Source organism: Coregonus clupeaformis, chromosome 20 (genome assembly GCF_020615455.1).
Source record: "Coregonus clupeaformis isolate EN_2021a chromosome 20, ASM2061545v1, whole genome shotgun sequence".
NCBI classification, from domain to species: domain Eukaryota; kingdom Metazoa; phylum Chordata; class Actinopteri; order Salmoniformes; family Salmonidae; genus Coregonus; species Coregonus clupeaformis.
The window spans coordinates 8,276,835-8,298,151 of record NC_059211.1 but is presented as its reverse complement, the minus strand read 5'-3'; the positions used below and the strand labels follow the sequence as shown (position 1 = coordinate 8,298,151).

The 21,317-nt window shown below is 43.5% G+C and overlaps 1 protein-coding gene across 9 annotated transcripts in view; it reads right to left on the bottom strand.

Annotated features, from left to right (window-relative positions):
* Positions 1-8,266: 8,266 nt before the first annotated feature.
* The window catches only part of LOC121533770 (arf-GAP with coiled-coil, ANK repeat and PH domain-containing protein 2), a 120,425-nt gene continuing 107,374 nt past the window's right edge, over positions 8,267-21,317 (bottom strand). For 3 of the 9 annotated variants that reach the window (XM_041839994.2, XM_041839998.2, XM_041839999.2), the window contains 15 exons: positions 20,332-20,383; positions 19,811-19,911; positions 16,414-16,519; positions 15,867-16,075; positions 15,334-15,403; positions 14,861-14,955; positions 14,277-14,479; positions 13,666-13,767; positions 13,195-13,287; positions 12,726-12,961; positions 12,377-12,486; positions 11,833-11,943; positions 11,534-11,595; positions 8,721-8,854; positions 8,420-8,511 (listed from right to left, as the gene is read on the bottom strand). In XM_041839994.2, the coding sequence (XP_041695928.1) occupies positions 8,742-8,854; positions 11,534-11,595; positions 11,833-11,943; positions 12,377-12,486; positions 12,726-12,961; positions 13,195-13,287; positions 13,666-13,767; positions 14,277-14,479; positions 14,861-14,955; positions 15,334-15,403; positions 15,867-16,075; positions 16,414-16,519; positions 19,811-19,911; positions 20,332-20,383 (1,663 nt within the window). In that variant the 3' untranslated portion in view covers positions 8,420-8,511; positions 8,721-8,741. Of the gene's footprint in view, positions 8,512-8,720; positions 8,855-11,533; positions 11,596-11,832; positions 11,944-12,376; positions 12,487-12,725; positions 12,962-13,194; positions 13,288-13,665; positions 13,768-14,276; positions 14,480-14,860; positions 14,956-15,333; positions 15,404-15,866; positions 16,076-16,413; positions 16,520-19,810; positions 19,912-20,331; positions 20,384-21,317 lie in introns of all 9 variants that reach the window. The other 6 variants (XM_041840001.2, XM_041840003.2, XM_041839997.2 and 3 more) reach the window with 5 other exon arrangements.

The window sequence follows — 21,317 nt, the reverse complement described above, 5'->3', positions numbered from 1 at the left end:
ATCAAAGGGACACAAAAGGCATGTTTATTATGGAGGGAATGTTAGGCTTTTGGGAAACAATAATGGGCAGTTTTTCTGCATGATCTGGACCTCTGGGGATAAAAGTATTGGTACTTAAATTTGTATCCATAAAAACTAGTGGAAAAGTCCAGTGCTACTCCGTAATTGCTTGTCAGAAATGTTTTGTAGCTGTCCAGTCCCATTAATGAAATTGCTTGTCAATAATATAACCAGTACGTTTTTGGCCCAGCTGTGTACAGCCTTCCACTACTTTCACGTTCAGATATTGAGTCATGGATGTCTTCATAATAGCCTTTTATTGAGAGCGAGAGTTCCTCATTCCTAAATCTTTACTCATGTGAATCCGGTTTCCATTCAGGTCTACACGGATGGAAAGAATTCATGACAAAAAGACTGATTGGACTGTCTCAACAGCTGAAGAGTTAGCAAAACTGTACTTTTCAAGGTACAGTTGCTATCATCATTCACCATCTGGGAATACACAACTAATGAGATTGTAGATGCCTCCCTTCCTTAACTAATGGACAGCGATATCCTGTTCTGATTATAGACGGAGCTAGTCACATGGGCCAAATTGTTGGTTTGAGGGGTATACCTAACCTCAAACATAACACAGGACGCTGTAACACCCTGTGCTACCCAACTGACAGGAGGAAATGTTTAGTCACACTGTGAGCCTCCCTTCTCTCCACCCTGTTTCCCAAAGATGAGCGGACCACCAACGTTTCACTTCCCATATGTCTGTTCGATGCGGGTGGGATATTGTAGATTTCTGGGAAAGAAATTGGAAAATCATCTCAATTCCTGGAAGAACCTCATAAATCTTAAATAGTTAACATTGACTTTAATGTTTATTTCACCTCAGCTTTGCTTGTCTTCTTCCTCAACATCCTCTCCTTGGCGCTCACTTATCTGACCAAGTAATTGAACAGAGTAATGACGTGCACACACAAACCCTCTCCATCATCACTTAAGTAATGGACCTTTTTATGACCCCAGTATTGCCACATGGAATAATTCTATAGGTTATCAACTCTAACCATGGCCTTGTTCTGTGACCTCTTGAACTCTTCCTGTAACCTTAACCAGTTCTAAACCAGGAACTTGTCTTTATGAATCAATATCCGGAGCAACATCGGTCTATTCTAAAATTGGTGGGTTACGGGGGCAAATTCACAACACCATACAAGGTAGAAAAAAATCATTTTGAGGTTGCATCCAGCCAGGCCAAGCTGTGAACCCTGGGGAGAAGTTAGGGGCAGGCAGTAGACCGGCGCCTCCAGTGCCTGTCAGCAAACTGACAAACAAATGAGGGCAGGGGAGGAGAAATGGAAAGAAGGGGGGAAGGAACGAGTAGGCACCGTGCATACCTTTGGCGTTCTCGCCCGTGTAGTCACCGTCTGTTGGAACATTGGTGAGTAAGTGTCGATGAAAGGACGGCGGCTCAACAGCATACTCATGTTGTTTAGGCAAACGAGCAGACCCACCAGATCAGCATGGGCCAGTAGTCGTCGGAGAGGAGGGTTGTGAAATTGAGTGTGTGGCTATGGAGCTGAATGCAGGGTCCCAGCGTGTTCGCTTGAGTTATGGGCCAGCGAGTGATGTGTAGGCGGTTCATGGGACTCTGGACAGGGCAGACTGTTTTGACTCCTCTTGATGAGACTAGATTTAATGGGTGGGATGTTGTGGATCTTGGCTGATGTGGCCTGGTATCTCTGATAACTAGAGGGCGGAGTGTATCAGACCTCCCATTGGGACAAGGATCATCTAGAAAAACATGAAGAGATGACATCACGAAGTGATGATAGCATGATGAACATGCACTTTCGTGCTAAGGTTTGCTTGCATGCCTGCAACATAATTTATTCTAAAGGACTTGGCTAATGTTCTTCACATGAAAACAAAATTGAGCCATGCATACTTAATAATAATAATAATACGCCATTTAGCAGACGCTTTTATCCAAAGCGACTTACAGTCATGCGTGCATAAATTTTTTGTGTATGGGTGGTCCCGGGGATCGAACCCACTACCTTGGCGTTACAAGTGCCGTGCTCTACCAGCTGAGCTTACTTTCTCCCCAGTTACAATAAACTAGTGCAGCTGAGTTCAGTGCTCTTCTTTAGTCTGCTGCTTTTTCACTGGAGGTTATGGTCTAGTTTGCATCACAAGATGGCCCTACATCAGTGCCCGACCTCACTGATGCTCTTGTAGCTGAATGGAAGCAAGTCCCCATAGCAATGTTCCAACATCTAGTGGAAAGCCTTCCCAGAAGAGTGGAGGCTGCTATAGCAGCAAAGGGGGGACCAACTTCATATTAATGCGCATTATTTTGGAATGAGATGTTCGACGAGTAGGTGTCCACATACTTTTGGTCATGTAGTGTATTTAAACATAAGCCTGAAGCTTGAATTCCATACCTCACAGAGGAAGTATGAAAACCTCCTGGCCATGATATCACATACTTCCATAAAAGTTGTATGGTAAAAGCTGATTGACCCAAAAGGAGGGATGTCACTAGGGCTAGATTAGCCAGCCTTCACTCTCTCCAGCTTGGGTTCCCCACACCTGGCAGAGAGGGGTGTTCTGGGGTCCTCTGAACAGCTGGAGGCCAGACCTGTGATGAGTGGACTCAATTTTCCTAGCTGGAGCTGGAAAGGCTGACCGCTGGCTGCTCACCGGGGTGTGGAGGACAGGTCTCCGGGAAGCCCTCTCTCATAAAAAGTATCCTCTAAACGAGAGGGGCAACAGTGCCGGCCCATTCTGGGAACCTAGACATAAACAGCAGAATGAAGTAGCAAGTGAGAGGAGGAGGGGGTGGAAGGACTGTATAGTATTCTACACATCCTCCACTTTTCATTCCCGCTCTTTGTCAGGTAGTGTGGTGGAGGACGGAGGATTCGCGGTGTGAAAGAATGCCTGCAACACTGCGCCTATTCATCCTGGCCGTTCATTCATCATCAGCATTTAGAAAATACAGGCAGGACTGTTTGGATTCCCCTTGCAAGCCCGTTCCAAAATATGAAACCCTAGCCATTCTTTCTGAGTGAACTCATGAGCAGTCTACCCGTTAGTGCTGTTAGCTCGTTGAGCTGTGGGTTTCTGGAGTTAGAGGTGAAGAGAACTGAGGGCTACCGCTAATGAGGTGGATACATCAAGGTCTGAGCGGGAGTTTTGTCCTGTCAAGCCATTGTCTATGAGGCCTGAGTCTCTGCCTCTGGTTCCAGTAGATTGTTATTACCTGGTCTTGTGACAGTTGGCTTTCTCCTGAGGGGTAAGGATCCCCAAAAGTTTTTACCATCATTGTAAAGCCCTACTTAATTTGTGGAGATTATTATTTAACGTGATTAGTGAAACTATTCCTTTTCAATATTTTTTTTCAAAAGAAACACTGAACAGCTAATAGTACTATCATAGTGTAAAAGCATTGAGCTGGGCAGTCTCTGCCCAGATATCTGTAGTCCCTGGCAGGCTCAGTGTACCGAGGAGACCCTTGGACGTTGCGGCTGGGTGAGTGACATTAATGGAGCTTGGCCTCTTTGCGTTTGTTCACATTTCTCTTTTATGGAGAGGAAACGTCTCCAGCAGCGGCCCTCCGCCTCTCTGCAGGGGAGCCGACCGCAGACTTCTCAGAGAAAAGCCTAGGATCTAGGACCTGTGACTGGGTACAGACTGGACAGATGGCCTTACCACCACAAACAGTGTCTATACCTGGACAGGTACATCTGTACAGGCCGAGTCTGCATTGTGGCATCAGGAGTATATAGGCTCTTAAATAGTCGTTTCCCCAGGCTCACCAATTCTTATCTAAAAATGCATGTTCATTCCTGGTTTTGTTTTTTCAAAATGTGATTTGTCCAGTTTTTTTTTGTTTTTTTAACATACAGTACCAAAGAATGAACTATGAGTAACAGGCCTACACGGCAGATGTAATTCCATTGCCAATAGCACATACAGTTATGTGACCAGGCTAGCAGTACACATTTTGATGTGTTCCAGGACAATGGTTTTAGAACAGACTAAACATGCACATACCATAGCTCATCGAAGGAATAGGGGACTGGATGCCATACATTTTTGCACCAGGTGCAATAAACTAAATGTAATTATTTGTTGAGTGGGTGAGCCATCAGGGATGTACAGGTAACTGCCAAAATAAAGGAAACCCCAACCGAAAGTGTCTTAATATGGCGTTGAGCCACCAGAACAGCTTCAGTGAGCCTTGGTGTAGATCACAGGTGTCAAACTCAATCCATGGGTTTTTGCTCCTCCCTTGTACTTGATTGATGAATTAAGGTCACTAATTAGTCATGCACTCCCCACACCTGGTTTTCTAGGGCTTATTTGAAAGGAAAAACCAACAACCTGCAGACACCGGACCCTCCATGGAATGAGTTTGACACCCCAGGCATAGATTCTACAAGTGTCTGGAACTCTATTGAAGGGATGCGACACCATTCTTCCACGAGAAATTCCATTATTTGGTGTTTTGTTGATGGTGGTGGAAAACGCTATCTCAGGTGCCGCTCCAGAATCTCCCATAACATGCTGACCACACCGCTCGCGTTACAAAATAAATGTACACGTTATTCAATCATTTCATCCAAACTGCTCGCGAGCCTCAGTTCATCTGTCAATCACCCACGTAGGTATATGCTCCTAAAAACCAATGAGGATAAGGGGGAGGCGGGAATTGCGTAGCCAGGTGCTAAAATAGAATTTGGTTCTATTTTTGACGCGTGACATGCTGCAATTCCCACCTCTCCCTTATCCTCATTGGTTTTTAGGAGCATATACCCACGTGGGTGATTGACAGATGAACTGAGGTCCACACAGTCCAGTTGGTGGTGGTAATGTGCCTTAAAGTTCGTTCCAACCGCCATATAAAGTCCACAGAAGAAGAAGACTGAAGGAGAGATTACTAGAAACTAACTAGGTTTCCCTTTTATCTGTGGATTAATTGTCGGAGTAGAGAACACAAAATGGGTCAGAATTCTACAAAAGACCTTGTGGATTTCAGGTAAAATAACAACCCAATGTTTATATCCCAGGACAAATTAGCAACAGCTAATTGGCCATGAATGTTTCATGTTTCGACCTGTCCCCAAATTAATATAGTTGGTACAGAGTTAGTTTTGATATTTCAACCTGCGTGTCCTGATCGTGTCTGGTGTGGATGGACAAAATCAATATGCACACGTGCGTGCTGGGTCTAGTCAGCATGTAGGCGTTCAATTAGGTTGAGATCTGGTGACTGACATTAAACCCCCTATGCTCCTTTTTAACCCGTCTTTCAAAGTCACATAGCTCTTCTAGCCATTCTAACCAACAATAATGAGCAACTGGGCATTTTTATACATGACCCAAAGTATGATGGGATGTTAATTGATTAATTAACTCAGGAAACACATTTGTGTGGGAGCACCTGCTTTCAATATACTTTGTATCCCCAATTTACTAAATTGTTTCCTTTATTTTGGCAGTTACCTGCATGTTCACTATTTTGCCGATATGGTGATCCATAGAGAAAGGAAGAATAGCTTCTCTGTGACATCACTGTTGTGAGCACATTGCAAGGACGGCTGGTGAGGCTGAGACACATGCATTGTTTGTATTCGCCCGCCTTCCATGGAGAAGGAACATAAATCCTTCATGAGGTAAGCACTCTGCTTGGAAGAGAGTGGGCGACATTTCTCAGAAGGATTCGATAACATCAATGTATCAGGGATAAAATGAGGACAGGACATTTAATATGGAAGCCAAACTCAATTTTGTGTATAAGAATAAAGCCCTTAATTATTGCTGTAATTGTTGTTGAAATTCATTAAGACAAAATCACAACAGAAAATGTATTTATAAAATCGATCTGACAAAGCAAACAAACAATTAAACATTCAGCAATAAATTTCCAGTCCACTATTTGCAGTAAATGTAATATGGTCCTTAATTACATGGATAGTATACATATCAGAGTTGTATAGGGAGAGAAAATATAAAAAGACAAAATTACAAAGAAAATGAACAGCATTTACAAGAGCTTATTTAATTATTCAGGTACCACTACTTTATATTTAACTTAGGCATATTCAAAAGCTGTACAAAATATATCTATTTATATATATCTATATATATCCCATGTTGTATTAAGTATAGCCCTGTTTACACCTTGTGATAACATGTCCTGATCTTGTCCACATTCTGATAGTGCCCACATTTTTTGACAGGTATAGACAATTAAAAGAACAGATTTTCCTGACCACCTCCAGACATAGTCAGGGATGAATTGATTGGTTGGATGAAAGCTCAGTGGGCCGAGCTTAGTGACAAGTCAGTGGGTGGAGTTTACAGGTGAGAGTCAAAGAAACGTTACATCCAGACTACCTCCAGAGGTAGTCAGGAAGATCTGATCACACTCCGTTATTTTTAATAGTCTTGGCCGGTATAAAAATGTGTGAATAATCAGAATGTGGAGAAGATCCGGACACAGGAAGCATGTTAGCACCAGGTATAACGGGGCTGAAGAGCTCTTCGTATTGTAAATGCAATGCAATGCCCAAAAGAGTACCACAGTAGTATGTATCCACAGTCAGGAGGCACATGCTTGCTAGGCACATGCTTCCTAATATTGAGTTGCACCCCCCCCCTTTCCCTCAAAACAGCCTCAATTCGTCGGGGCATGTACTATACAAGGTGTCGAAAGCATTCTACAGGGATGCCCATGTTGACTCCATTGCTTCCCACAGTTGTGTCAAGTTGGCTGGATGTCTTTTGGTTGGTGGACCATTCTTGATACACAAGGGAAACTTTTGAGCGTGAAAAACCCAGCAGCGTTGCAGTTCTTGACACACTCAAACCGGTGCGCCTGGCACCTACTACCATACCCCATTCAATGGCACACATACACAATCCATGTCTCAATTATCTCAAGGCTTAGAAATCCTTATGTAGCCCTTTCCTGCAGTCAATTACCAAAAGCGCCCTCTTTGGCCTCATGGGTGGAATGTTAATATTTTTCATAATTATAAATCCAGTGTTTCTATCTCAAACAGTTTTGTTATATTTCAGTCTTCTGTGATGTGTATATAATGTGTAATAGTGGGATGCAAACTCAATTGAATACATTTCAACTCCATCTGACATGGTACAGGTGTGTGTGAGGTGTATACTTTTGTTTCTAAGTAGATTTGTTTAAGACTCCCAAGAATCACTCTGTGTGACCCTGATTTAGCCCAGTGCAGTAAAAGGTTAACCGGTCTCCTACACTGATTGAAGTGGATTTAACATGTGACATCAATAAGGTATCATAGCTTTCACCTGGATTCATCTGGTCAGTCTCATGGAAAGAGTACGTGTTCCTAATGTTTTGTACACAATGTATACTGCTATACTAATAAACAAGGTCCAGTTTATAGAAGTTGTTGTTTTTTGCTATCCAATGAGCAGGAGGCAAAAATACTGAGTGAAATATAATAGTGAGCAACAGCAGGTACTACAATATGTGGACCTAAACTCAAACATGAACATACAGAAAGGGCCAAACACAGGGCCTCCCGTTGCAGTGCTAGAGGTGTCACTACAGACCCGGGTTCGATCCCGGGCTGTGTCGCAGCCGGCCGCAACCGGGAGGCCCATGAGGCAGCACACAATTGGCCCAGTGTCGTCCGGGTTAGGGAAGGGTTTTGCCGGACCGGGATGTCCTTGTCCCATTGAGCTCTAGCGACTCCTGTGGTGGGCCGGGCGCATGCACTCTGACTTCGGTCGCCAGCTGTACAGTGTTTCCTCCGACACATTGGTGCGGCTGGCTTCTGGGTTAAGCGAGCAGTGTGTGAAGATGCAGTGCGGAATCGTGTTTCGGAGGACGCATGACTCGACCTTCGCCTCTCCCGAATCCGTACTGGAGTTGCAGTGATGGGACAAGACTGTAACTACCAATTGGATATCACGAAAAAGGGGTAAAAATAATAATATATATATTTTAAAAAATAAGGAAGGGCAAAACATGCCATTTTTTTGTTTAACAGTCAATAATACATTATTTTGTGCCCAAAATGAGATTGAATATGAAATATTACTCCAAAACAACATAAGGCTTGTTTTCCTCACACATTGACCATTAACCTTAATGTTTAACATTGTGACATAATGGATCTCGTTTGCAGCTTAATATACAACAGATCAATGCTATGAAAACATGCTACCAAAACTCCAAAAGGTGCTTATTATGGATCAACAACAAAACACCACATTGAAATGTATTTTTTACTCGAAGGGGTAAAATTGTAGACCATTACAACCAATACAAAGTGATTATTTAACCTATCCGCACACTTCCAAGTGGGTCCTCCTGAGTTGGAGCGTCTCCCTCCCTCCCTCCCTCCCTCCCTCATGGCCTCTGTTGCGAGTCGTACTGCTGGTAGCGGTTCAGCTTCTCCGGGTCGTTTGAAGCCATCTGGGAAAAGTCCTGGAAAATGTCTTGGTAGGTTTCATCTCCTGCAAGGACAAAGTAAACCATTACAGTGTAAGTACGAGACTAGCAGAGACTTACAGAGAAGAAAACAAGTTGCCATTGTATAATAGAATGCAAGCCTGCGAAAGGAAGGTTTTTCGAGAGCTCAAACGGTTGTCACAGACACGCATGCACATGATACAGGTGAGGGGTTTGAAGAGCGAGGGAAAGAAATATAGAAAGTTGGCCATACCTGTTAAAGCATCACTGTGGCTCAGTAGAGGGAAACCGTGTTGAGAAAGAGGTGACAGAATGAAAGAAAGAAGCAGCACCACAATGTTTGAGCAGTGTGAAGGCCTGAAGCAGTACCAAGGTAAGGAGCCCTCTCTTTGCAGTGAATTGTGATGCGGAAAAAAATAAGCACAAGATTAGTTTTGTTAGCAACTGTATTGTATTTAAAGTGCAGGATTTATGTACAAAAATACAGCTGTGTTGGCCTCAGCACCCCAAAGAAATGAAAGAACAGAAGAAAGGCACAAACTCTGGGGAGGAGAGAGGAAAAAATAGAACAAATAAAAGTGAAGTTAGAGAAAGACTAAGTAACAGAGCAGAGAGCTTAACAAGACAGCCTCATTCCACACTTCAATTGGATCCCTTCCCTACAACACATTCATACACTTCAGATTCCTTCACTCACATACAATTTTTAAAGCATGGCGGAAGTTACATTGAGGAAAACGGTACATGAACAGTCATATTCAATCAAGTATCCTTCTTGTTACAGGTCCAATAATCTAAGGTGCAGCTATGCTATCTATGGTCATTGACTGAATCTACATAGTGAGAAATTGCCAAACACATTTGAAATGGAGGAACAATATCCAGTAGCCTACATTACGTCAAGTCAAAAGAGCAACATGCTGTGTCACCTAGGCTGCCTTTCAAACGCAACAGCCCTCAGTATATTCCACTCACTCAGTGAATGGGGGGAATTTCTAAACGCAGCACTCTCTCCTGTGGCCACAAGAGGTAATTGCACAAGTTGTTTCCTCACACTGTCAAACCCACTACAAACTCTAGCCTTAAGGCCTTTGCAGACTGTACGATTTTACCCATCTTATTCCACGATTTTGTAGTCCCAGACAAAGTTTCCAAGTCGTGGGCAAATTCTTAGGTCATAAACGATTGTCGGACATCTTGGCTCGTACAGTGTGACAGGGTCTAGGTCTGCCAATTAAGTACCATTACGCGCGGTCGTAGGCTCCAACCAATTTTTTTGCCTTTATCTTGTAGTGTGGCTGGTGTTACGAGCCGATCCCGGTTGTGACACACTGTAATGATTCATATTATTGTGAATAGTCAGATTAATATAATAGTTCGATTTAAACATTTACATGCTGTGCAAGAGGAACGACTTCCCTAATAATCTTGTTTACATGACATCTGATGGGATTTTGATAAATGCACAAAATCGGCAATCAAAATAAACGTTCTACCACAGCGTCCATATTATTTCGGTGAAGCCTATTTGATTCTGAGTTTGGACATATAAAGTTAGCATACTTCCAGTTTTTTCTGAACTCACTTCACTAGCAGATAAGCATAGTGTGTGCTGCTACATGCGCAGATCAAATACACCGCTGCAGTTGACATAGCCTATGTCTGCTGACGTAGCCTCGCAAGCCAATCGTAGATCAGATTTTAATTTGGTAACATTGCAGTGTGACGTGATAATCGTAAAAGACTGAATCCGACATACAAAGGCCTTTAGACTTTTCAGGAACAGCGCTATTCATCACAATCATTAAAATCGCTATTTTTAAACTGATACTCAATCTCCTCAGTGCATCACTACACACTGGCTGGTCACAGAGCAGGACTACATGGTGCATGAGACTAAATAGTGTCAGCTAACATTAAGGACAGTCAATTAATGTTGTCAAAAGTCAGACAAAGAACAGGATTCCCAGTGGGGGGAAAATGTTCCATTTTGACAGGCAGCATACTGTAACCAGGTAGACTAACAATCAATCAAGCTTAATACTTTAAACAGGTGTATAAAATACCACACAATACAAAAAATAAAATACAAGGATGCAAGCACAGAAGCCACAGCACTCACCCATAGTGTTGTTTAACATTACCGCTTCAGAGAATCTCTCACCTTTACTTCCTATTCTGCTTAATACTGTTATGATATATACATTTATATTTATGTACAATACATAATTTACAACAACTATTATGCTTCTATAGTTCCAATTGTTTTCTTAAAAAAGCAACAGTTTTAAAATATTCTTTCCGAAGTCAATTTCACAAAGGTAAAATGCATACGTAAAATGTGCCAAGATTGATACTTCATTGTAACGATAAAAAGTTCAAACAAGTAAACAAGACAAGGTCTTTTACACAGAGGAGTTTAAGACTCACTGTGGGAACCATACAAGCATGTAACACACTGAAATATTGCATAAGCATATTAGGAATATCCATACAAATATTCCCTAAGGTAAATCACTAATAAATCACACCTGGTGCATGGCAAGACACTGCTAGCTACTCAACAGTCTGATGGTCAAAACTGTCATTCAAAAGTCAGGATTATTGCCTGATAGTCAAGACTGACGTAACATAGTCATGACGACCTCTGTTGCAAGTTCTCTTCGAATAGACATCGCAACTAATAAAGACATGGCTGTTTGAAAGTTGGAACGCAACAGACAACAACAGCCACGACTTCAAAGGAGCAGCGAGTCACAGCTGTTCAGTAGTCAAAACACTGGCTCTACGGCTGATGGCTTTGACCCCGGTCACGTAAATAAATGTCTAGCACCTTTCTCCAGACACAAGATGCAGCTTAGCTCACCACCTAGCTGACCTGAGTCTTCATAGAAGTATTGAACAACAACACAGGCCATCATATGTCTGCTTATTAAAGATATGATGCTAGTCCTGTCTGTGTATTGGGGCTCTACTGTCTCTAGGGCTCATCCAGCTGCAGGCTAATAAACTCCTGCATGCACTTCCTGTATTGCATCTCGGTGGGGCTGTTGGTGGAATATTGACCTGACTGCATGTAGGGCCCCTCCGCCTCCCGCATCTCCTCGTTCATTTTGGCCAATCGTAGCCTGGGAAAAAGGGAGGGGGGAGGGAGATTTTAACAAAGGTTATTTGATTGATATGGAGAAAGAACAGTCACTTTATCCAACCGATGTTTTGCCATTTTTATGAGGCAAAAACAGAATGTTAGCTTTTATTTAAAGGTTACAGGTATCTATTTTACCATCTAAAAATAAATGCACTTTACGTACCTAGTATCTACTGTATATATTCTATTGAAAAAGGCCAACAGGCACAACACTCACAATGTGACAATGTCTGCATTGGCAGCGTCCACTGCCATGGATAGGGGCGTTTTCTCTTCAATGTCTGCCGCTTTCTGATTGGCTCCTTTTTTCAGGAATAAACACACTTGACTGTATTGGAGAAAAAAATTCAAAAGGAACCAATCTATTTTAATACCCCAACATGAACTAAGATCATAGACTGTCAACTTGGGTCACCACAATTAACCTCAAACACAAATAACCTCAAATACTACCCTGGTCTATTACGGTCAAATAATTTACAAACTGCCTTAGCGGAGGCTTGCCATAATGGCTTTAATCTCAACCAAAACACATTTAAAAAAAAGTCAGATGAGGAGATAAAGAGTCAAAGAAGCAGTCTGTTATAATATTAAGCCAAGTGAAATAGTCTAGGAATAACAGACCTTTAATGCTAGAGCTGTTTTAGTACAGGCCTCTAATGTCTACTCTATAAGAACAGTCATTGTATGGAGTCTTTAACGGGCCTAGTAAAAGAGTGGAGGTTGTGCTACTGGTAAGTAGTGAGAGGGGGGAGACTGACCCGGTGTGACCCAGGATGGTGGCGTGGTGAAGGGGTCCTCGGCCCTGGGCGTCCTGCTGGTTCACGTTGGCCGCATTTTGGAGCAGGAACTCACACGTCACCAAAGAGCCCTGGAAATATAGGTATGACATGCAAATTATACACACACGTACAGGTGACAGATGTTTAGAAAAGGACCAGTCCATTTAACACACACACACACACACACACACACACACACACACACACACACACACACACACACACACACACACACACACACACAGAGAGAAGACCAGGTCCACTTGAAGAACACACACACTCCGCACGCCTCTCCACAATACTCAAGTACCCTATCCATCCATCTCACCCCCTGCACGGCCATGATGAGCGGGGTCCTCTTATCGTTGTCGGTGTTGACCCAGTTGACCTCCGCTCCGTGGGCCAGGGCCTCGGCCATGTCAGGCAGGCTGCGGGCACACGAGGCCCAGTAGAGCTGCAGTCCCGGGGAGTACTCCTTGGGCTCCGAGAACACCACCACCTCCTTACAGGGCGACGGAGGGGACAGGATGGCAGGCATAGTCATGGGAGGCGCCTCGGCAGCTTCTGGGGGTGGGGTAGAAAAAGAGAGTGGGAGTAAAGAGGTTATCAGGAGTATCAAGGTGTAAATTGTTGTTTGTCATGGTAATCAGGTGGATATTTAAATATAGGAATTTAAATGAGTTACGGAGTTCTAGTTTCAATGTGTGCACATGTATGGGGTTATTGAACAGCTAGCTATATTTCACTATAGGCTGGGTATGAGTGAGACTCATCAGGCTGGTGTGTATGTGTCTCACCTGCTTCAGCCAGGCTGTTCGTGGAGGGGATGGTGGCCAGCATCTCCCTACTCCCATCAGCACTGTTCTGGATGCCACTGTCTGCACTTCTTACTGCGGGGGACCAAACAGTCACAATCACTCACAGTCACTATACAACAGCGCACACACATTCACCAACTTCAACCAAGTGGTTAGAGAATGCAGTGCACTTTGGCCGCCACACCCAGTGAGGCCATTTCCCGGCTGACCCCACAGCCACAATAAGACAGATGAAACCCATAGACAAGACACTGACCACAACCACGTGATGAGACAACCCCGAGAGGAACACATGGTATGCTCCACACCAATACATTCAAGATGACGGCACTATCCATTTAGAGAGTGAGATGGGGGATGGAATGGGCATTAGTCGACAGCCTGAGCGGTGAATACAGATGGGTGGAGGAAGAGAAGGAGGTGGAGAGCAAAACACAGGGCCGTACTTACTGCTCCTGAGCTTGGCGGAGGTGTCAAAGTAGGAGAAGAGCGAGTCAAGCTCGTCGGGACAGAAGAGAGAGTCACGGCGGGCCTCCAAGCCCTTGGTGGCAGCTAGGCAAGGGCAATGGATGGGGTCAGAGAGCAAAGGGCACAAGGTGGAAGGGTAGGAAGGAAGGAATAAAAGGCAGCGAGGGGAAAGGGGTTAGTCCAGAAGCACAGAGAAGCCGGAGGAGGGTGGAGAAGAGAGGGATTGAAAGGAGAGGATAGAAGCACAGGCAGTTAGACTACAGGCTAGGCTACCTCAAAAAGAGAGAGAATGGGAGAGAGGGTGCCTTCTGTTGTGTGTCCTGAGCATGACATGGTGTTGTTCTATTATACTAGTGTAGGGCAATTCTGTTGCTGTACCTTTAAAGGCACACTCCATAGTTGGTACTGTATTTTTGGTCAACAGTAATAACAGTAACAGACCCTACCGCTTGTTTGTTTTTGTTTTGGAGGACTGAGGGGGATGGGGTCTTTGCAAGTGTAAAAAAATCAAAGAGGAAGAGGAACAGGCGCTATGATTGGCGTTTTTGTGCTGCACCTTTAAGAGACTGGATCCGGGATGTGTTGACACCTACCTGACTGACCTGAGGCGTTGGAGGCAGGCCGTAGTTTGGGCGTGGGCGGGGGCGGCCGGGGGGGCAGGTGCTCTGAACTGCTGCTCAGCCTCTTCTCCTGCTTCGACAGGGACACCACCTTGGAGCGCAGCTCCTCGTCGGACAGGCGCCGCACGAAATGCCGGTCCACGTACTTGGCCCTGATGTAGGCCTCGATATCCTGCCTGGGGAAAGACATGGGACGCAGAGGGAGAGTGAATTCAACAAATTAAACCCATCTGGCAACCCAAGGAAAGATTGCAGTCTTGCTGTAGTATCACACTTGCTACTTATGTGGTACTACACTTTATTTATTTATTTATTTAATATAAATAGTTATTTTTCAGATGCTTTTATCCAAATCGACTAGCTGTACAGAGTTTATTTAATGAGGTTCACGGAGGAATAATCCACAACTCTAATGTTGCAAGTGCCATGAATTTTCCCTTGAAGGATAATAAACATCATCATCAATCAATCAAATCAATGGCAGAACCAATGGATAATGTTAACCATCGCCCCCCTTGTCTCCATGATGGTAGACAGAGAAGTTGGCAGTACCATACCTGGGGTCTGCTGGCCTTGGCTTCCTGGCTCCCAGTTCCTCTCTACGAGCCTCGTAGATCTGGTTGATGACCCCGTTCCCCAGCTCACACATCAGCTGTGTACCACACACACACAAACAAATAATACAGTTACTATGTGTCAAAATTAACCAGCACATTCAGAGGACAGCATGCCACATTTCATGTAAAGTGACATATAAAGTCAGGCATGTAAAGTCATGACATATAAAAATCGGTTTGGGCAGTGTTTTTCAATTGAATGACAACAAAGACTTTATTGAAGAATCCCTACTGTTGACCAATCACCGGCGAAGGGGTGTAGACTTACCGAAGTCCAAAACAAACAAAAAATGTCACAAAATGTTGTCATAATATATGCACAAACTGTTCCGAACTGTTTCGTCTGGGAAGCATGTGGACGCCTTTAGGCCCATCTGTTAGGCAAACCCTCCTCCCACTCCCTCTTTTCTCACCTTGAGTAGTTCCGGTTCCCATGAGTCCAGGGTGAGTGAGCGCACCTTAGAGAAATGGACCCCAAGACTCCTGCAGATGGTGAGAGTCTGTTAGCAACTCATAAATCAAGGACATTGTCTAAAAATAACTAAATGACTCCACAGCTTCAAAGGCTGATTAGTTTGCGTTACATGCTGGTCAATCAAGGGTGTAGTGTGTGCTGTGGCCACAAGGTGGGAGTACACAGTCAGTAAGGGAGAGTCTACAGTCCAAAATGCGCTTGCTTGGAGCCAAATTTGCTGACCCTTAGATTTTTTGTATTATTATTCCCATCTAGTAAAAAAACATTGAACCTTTGTACTGTTGTATAGAACCAGTCAACTGTCCAGTAACTTGTTGTATAGTACCTTTATAATACCATGGTAAGATAATATTTTGGATTCATCTCAGTGTCATCTTGGTGGTACTTCGGTATCGTACGTTGGTGAATACATATGAAGTTTGGTATACAGTAGTGCCTTGGTGTGTAGTATTTGCAGTGATAGGAATGTACCTGTGTATTCCAGAGCACTGGATGCAGAGGGTGATGCCCAGATTGATGCTGGCCCAGCGGGGGTCAGGCTGGCCACAGTCGCAGCAGCAGGCATTGCCCCCAATGACCATGACCCTCTGGAGGGCATTCTCCCCCTTTAGTGACTTTTCTTTGGGCTCGCCGCCCGAGTCCAGGCTGCCAGTCGACGTGGAAGACTTCCGGTCCAGCTTCTGGTGTGGAGGGTCGAGTACATGATGTTATACACAAGATGCACACACTCCCGCATACCTACACACACACACACACTCTAGAAGAGGATTCCTTTATTGCCTATTGTCACAGACCACATAGATTTGTCACACAAGGCAGATACACACAGACACACACGGAGGGGTTGCAGCACACTAGAGGGATATCCTTGCTTTTTGTTCACCTCTGTTGTCTATGAGGTATGTCTGATAATTTTTGTCCTGACATGGAGATAATGGAAACAAATAGCAATAAATGACAGACTAAACATAAAAAAATGTATTGAGTGCATAAGTTAAGCCAGTGTGCGGTGACTCACCTCCGCGTCCTCTCCCTGCTCCCTGAAGGCGGTGGCGATGCTGTTCTGGACGGCTTTGATCCAGGCCTGCCTCAGCTTCTCAGAGTCTGCCTGCATCATACAGCTCCTGAAAGGGGAGGGACACCAAGAAACATCAGCCTGCTCCCTGGCCTGCTACTGGAGCTCTTCACTAGCTGGCATCTGTGTCTCTCTCTCTGTGTGTGTGTGTGCATTTCTGAGTGCAAGTCATATTTGGGTGTCTGTATGCACTTGTATCTGGAAGTGTATACACCCCTAGACTTTTCCACATTTTGTTGTGTTACAAAGTGTGATTTTTTTTGTCAATGATCTTCACAAAATACTCTGTCAAAGTGGATAAAAAACAAAAAACATTTGTATAAAAAAAAGAACACACTAATATATCTTGATTAGATAAGTATTCAACCCCCTGAGTTAATAGATGTTAGAATAACCTTTGGCAGCGATTACAGCTGTGAGTCTATCAGGGTAAGTCTCTAAGAACTTTGTACACTTGTATTGTACAATATTTGCACATTATTCTTTTTTTTTATGATTCAAGCCCTGTCAAGTTGGTGTTTGATCAGTGCTAGACAGCCATTTTCAAACCAATTTAAGTCAAAACTGTAACTAGGCCACTCAGGAACATTCAATGTCATCTTGGTAAGCAACTCCAGTGTATATTTGGCCTTGTGTTTTAGGTTATTGTCCTGCTGAAAGGTGCCGATGTCTGTTGGAAAGCAGACTGAACCAGGTTTTCATCTAGAATTGTACTTGTGCTTAGCTCTATTCCATTTATTTTTATAATAACAAACTCCCTAGTCCTTGCCGATGACAAGCATACCCATTACATGATGCAGCCACCACCATGCTTAAAAATATGAAGAGTGGTACTCAGTGATGTGTTGTGTTGGATTTGCCTTATTTCAAACAGGATACATGTTTTGGAATATTTATATTCTGTACAGGCTTCCTTCCTTCCTTCCTTCCTTCCTTCCTTCCTTCCTTCCTTCTGTCAATTATGTTAGTATTGTGGGGTAACTACAATGTTGTTGACCCATCGTCAACTTCACCATGCTCAAAGGGATATTCAATGTCTGCTTTCTTTTTTTTTACCCATCTACCAATAGGTGCCCTTCTTTGTGAGGCATTGGAAAACCTCCCTGGTCTTTTTGGTTGAATCTGTATTTGAAATTCACTGCTCGACTGAAGGACCTTAAAGATCATTGTATGTGTGGGGTACAGAGATGAGGTAGTCATTCAAAATCATGTTAAACACTATTATTGCACAAAGAGTGAGTCCATGCAACTTATTATGCGGCTGGTTAAGCAAATGTTCACTCCTCAACTTATTTAGGCTTACCATAACATAAGGGTTGAATAGTAATTGACTCAAGACATTTCAGTTTTTCATTTTTTATTAATTTGTAAAAATGTCGAAAAACATAATTCCACTTTGACATTATGGGGTATTGTGTATAGGACAGTAACAAAAAAAATCTAAATTCAAGACATTTAAAATTCAGGCTGTAACACAACAAAATGTGGAAAGAGTCAAGGGGTGTGAATACTTCCTGAAGGCACAGTGCATTTGGAAAGTATTCAGACCCCTTGACTTTTTCCACATTTTGATACGTTACAGCCTTATTCTAAAATTGATTCAATTGTTGTTTTCCCTCAATCTACACACAATACCCCATAATGACAAAGCAAAAGCAGGTTGTTAGAAATGTTTAAAAAAAAGAAAGAAATATTACATTTACATAAGTATTCAGACCCTTTACTCAGTACTTTGTTGAAGCACCTTCGGCAGCGATTACAGCCGAGTCTTCTTGGGTATGACGCTACAAGCTTGGCACACCTGTATTTGGGAAGTTTCTCCCATTCTTCTCTGCAGATCCTCTCAAGCTCTGTCAGGTTGGATGGGGAGCGTCGCTGCACAGCTATTTTCAGGTCTCTCCAGAGATGTTGAAATCGGGTTCAAGCTCAGGCTGGCCCGCTCAAGGACATTCAGAGACTTGTCCCGAAGCCACTCCTGCGTTGTCTTGGCTGTGTGCTTAGGGTTGTTGTCTTGTTGGAAGGTGAACCTTCATCCCAGTCTGAGGTCCTGAGCGCTCTGGAACAGGTTTTCATCAAGGATGTCTCTGTACTTTGCGCTGGTCATCTTTCCCTCAATCCTGACTAGTCTCACAGTCCCTGCCGCTGAAAAACATCCCTACAGCATGATGCTGCCACCACCATGCTTCACCGTAGGGATGGTGCCAGGTTTCCTCCAGACGTGACACTTGGCATTCAGGCCAAAGAGTTCAATCTTGGTTTCATCAGAACAGAGAATCTTGTTTCTCATGGTCTGAGAGTCCTTTAGGTTCATTTTGGCAAACTCCAAGCGGGCTGTCATGTGCCTTTTAATGAGGAGTGCCTTTTAATGAGGAGTGGCTTCCGTCTGGCCACTACCATAAAGGCCTGATTGGTGGAGTGCTGCAGAGATGGTTGTCCTTCTGGAAGGTTCTCCCATCTCCACAGAGTAACTCAGAGTGACCAGGTTCTTGGTCACCTCCCTGACCAAGGCCCTTCTCCCCCGGCGGACAGCTCTAGGAAGAGTGCTGGTGGTTCAAACGTTTTCCTTTTAAGAATGATGGAGGCCACTGTGTTCTTGAGGACCTTCAATGCTGCAGAAATTTTTTGGTACCCTTCCCCAGATCTGTGCTTCGACACATTCCTGTCTCGGAGCTCTACAGACAATTCCTTCGACCTCATGACATGCACTGACAACTGTGGGACCTTATATAGACAGGTGTGTGCCTTTCGAAATCATGTCCAATTAATTGAATTTACCACAGGTGGATTCCAATCAAGTTGTAGAAACATCTCAAGGATGATCAATGGAAACAGGATGCACCTGAGCTCAATTTTGAGTCTCATAGCAAAGGGTCTGAATACTTAAACTACCGGTCAAAAGTTTTAGAACATCTACTCATTCAAGGGTTTTTCTTTATTTTCACTATTTTCTACATTGTAGAATAATAGTGAAGACATCAAAACTATGAAATAACACATATGGAATCATGTAGTAACCAAAGTGTTAAACAAATCAAAATATATTTTATATTTGAGATTCTTCAAATAGCCACCCTTTTCCGAGTCTCATAGCAAAGGGTCTGAATACTTATGTAAATAAGGTATGTTTTTTTATTTTTAATACATTTGCAAACATTTCTAAAAACCTGTTTTCGCTTTGTCATTATGGGGTATTGTGTGTAGATTGATGAGGAATAAAATTAATTTGATCAATTTTAGAATAAGGCTGTAACGTTACAAAATGTGGAAAAAGGGAAGAGGTCGGAATACTTTCCGAATGCACTGTATATGCGCATTATATTGTGTGTGTGTGTGTACTCACTTGGTGGGGGACACCACTTCGAAGCAGAAGCGGCGTTCGATATCCTCACAGTGTTTGACTGTGCATAGTCGCAAGTCCTCCACCACCACTGTGGGATTATCCTGGGAAAGGAGAACACACACAGCCTTAGTAAAGCCCACACACTACAATGCACAATAAAACTCAGATAAAATTGCACACACACACGGCGCTCTGACACAATGCGAATGCTTCAGAAGTATACAACACTGCATAGACTATGATTTCACATTGTAACCTGCAGCAGAGTGAATTGTTTTCCTCCACATTCCACAAACTCATCATCTATTAACTGTGCTCCATATTCAACGCTACTTCATTGCATAAAACATTTAGGGGAAATATTGGGCTGGAAGTGAAACATGTATATTTGATGGTGGGCTGTGCAGTTGGAGGCTGCATCCTAAATGGCCCTCTATTCCCTATTAAGTGCACTACTTTTCACCAGGGCCCATAGGGAATAGGGTGCCATTTGGGAAATTTGCCGGAGTCATCAGGCTTACCTTGAATTTCTTCTGGTAAACTAACTGATTGTTTTGAATGGAGAACCAGCGCCTGAAAGGAGATCACACCAGCAGTCATGGTCACGGGTCAACGGTGACACAATTTAGCGCATTTATCTCAGAGGCAAAAGGATGTCTCTGAAATCCATGCTAGCATTCCAACTATTCTCAGTAGCCAGAGAAAGAAGTTAGAGTTAAAAAAGTAAATTGAAATGGTTAGAGATTTAATGAAAGATAAATATATAGATTAATGTCCCTTGACCTGATAAAATGGTTATTAAGTCCTGGATTCCTATTCTGCGAGCGTAAGGTAGAAAACTATGCTGTTTGTCATGGTTTGACAAATAATGTCGGGGGAAAAGCTTTTCTGTGTGGTAACATTTAACTTTGTAACTTTTGAAACCCAATTGTTTTTCGGAGACAAATAGTTGATTAGGTAATACAAGTTATTCTCAAAAGGCATGGTTCCAGAGACCTCCATCTTCCAGTACAGGGAATGTCTTTGGAGGCTATAGGACAATGAAGAGCTGGAGCTCTCCTTGCTAACTCCATGCAGCTCACAGAGCCCTGCGCCATTCAGGCAGCGCTCCCCCAGGTGTCAGCTGACTACGCCACATGTCACTATCGATGTCACTATCGATTGCCATGGAGACGCAGCACCTTGAATCCCTCCATCCTTCCCACCTGGCTGACTAGGGCCTGGGCGGATTCATACTAAAAAGAGACTTATCACCTCCCCACCCAGTCAATAACTAATCACCGTAAGGTTAGAGGACATAAAGATTACTGCTCCCATGCATGTTATACATACTGGACATGTATTGTGGTGTCTAGTGCACTGGTGAAGCTGTGCTCGGGGACAGATATCAGCTTGACCAGAAATTAAGAGAAAGAGAGACGGGGGGGAGGGAAGGTGAAGGGAGAGATAGAGGGGGGAGAAGGAGAGAAAAAAGAGGGAATGTCAGAGAAAGGAAATAAGAAAGAGC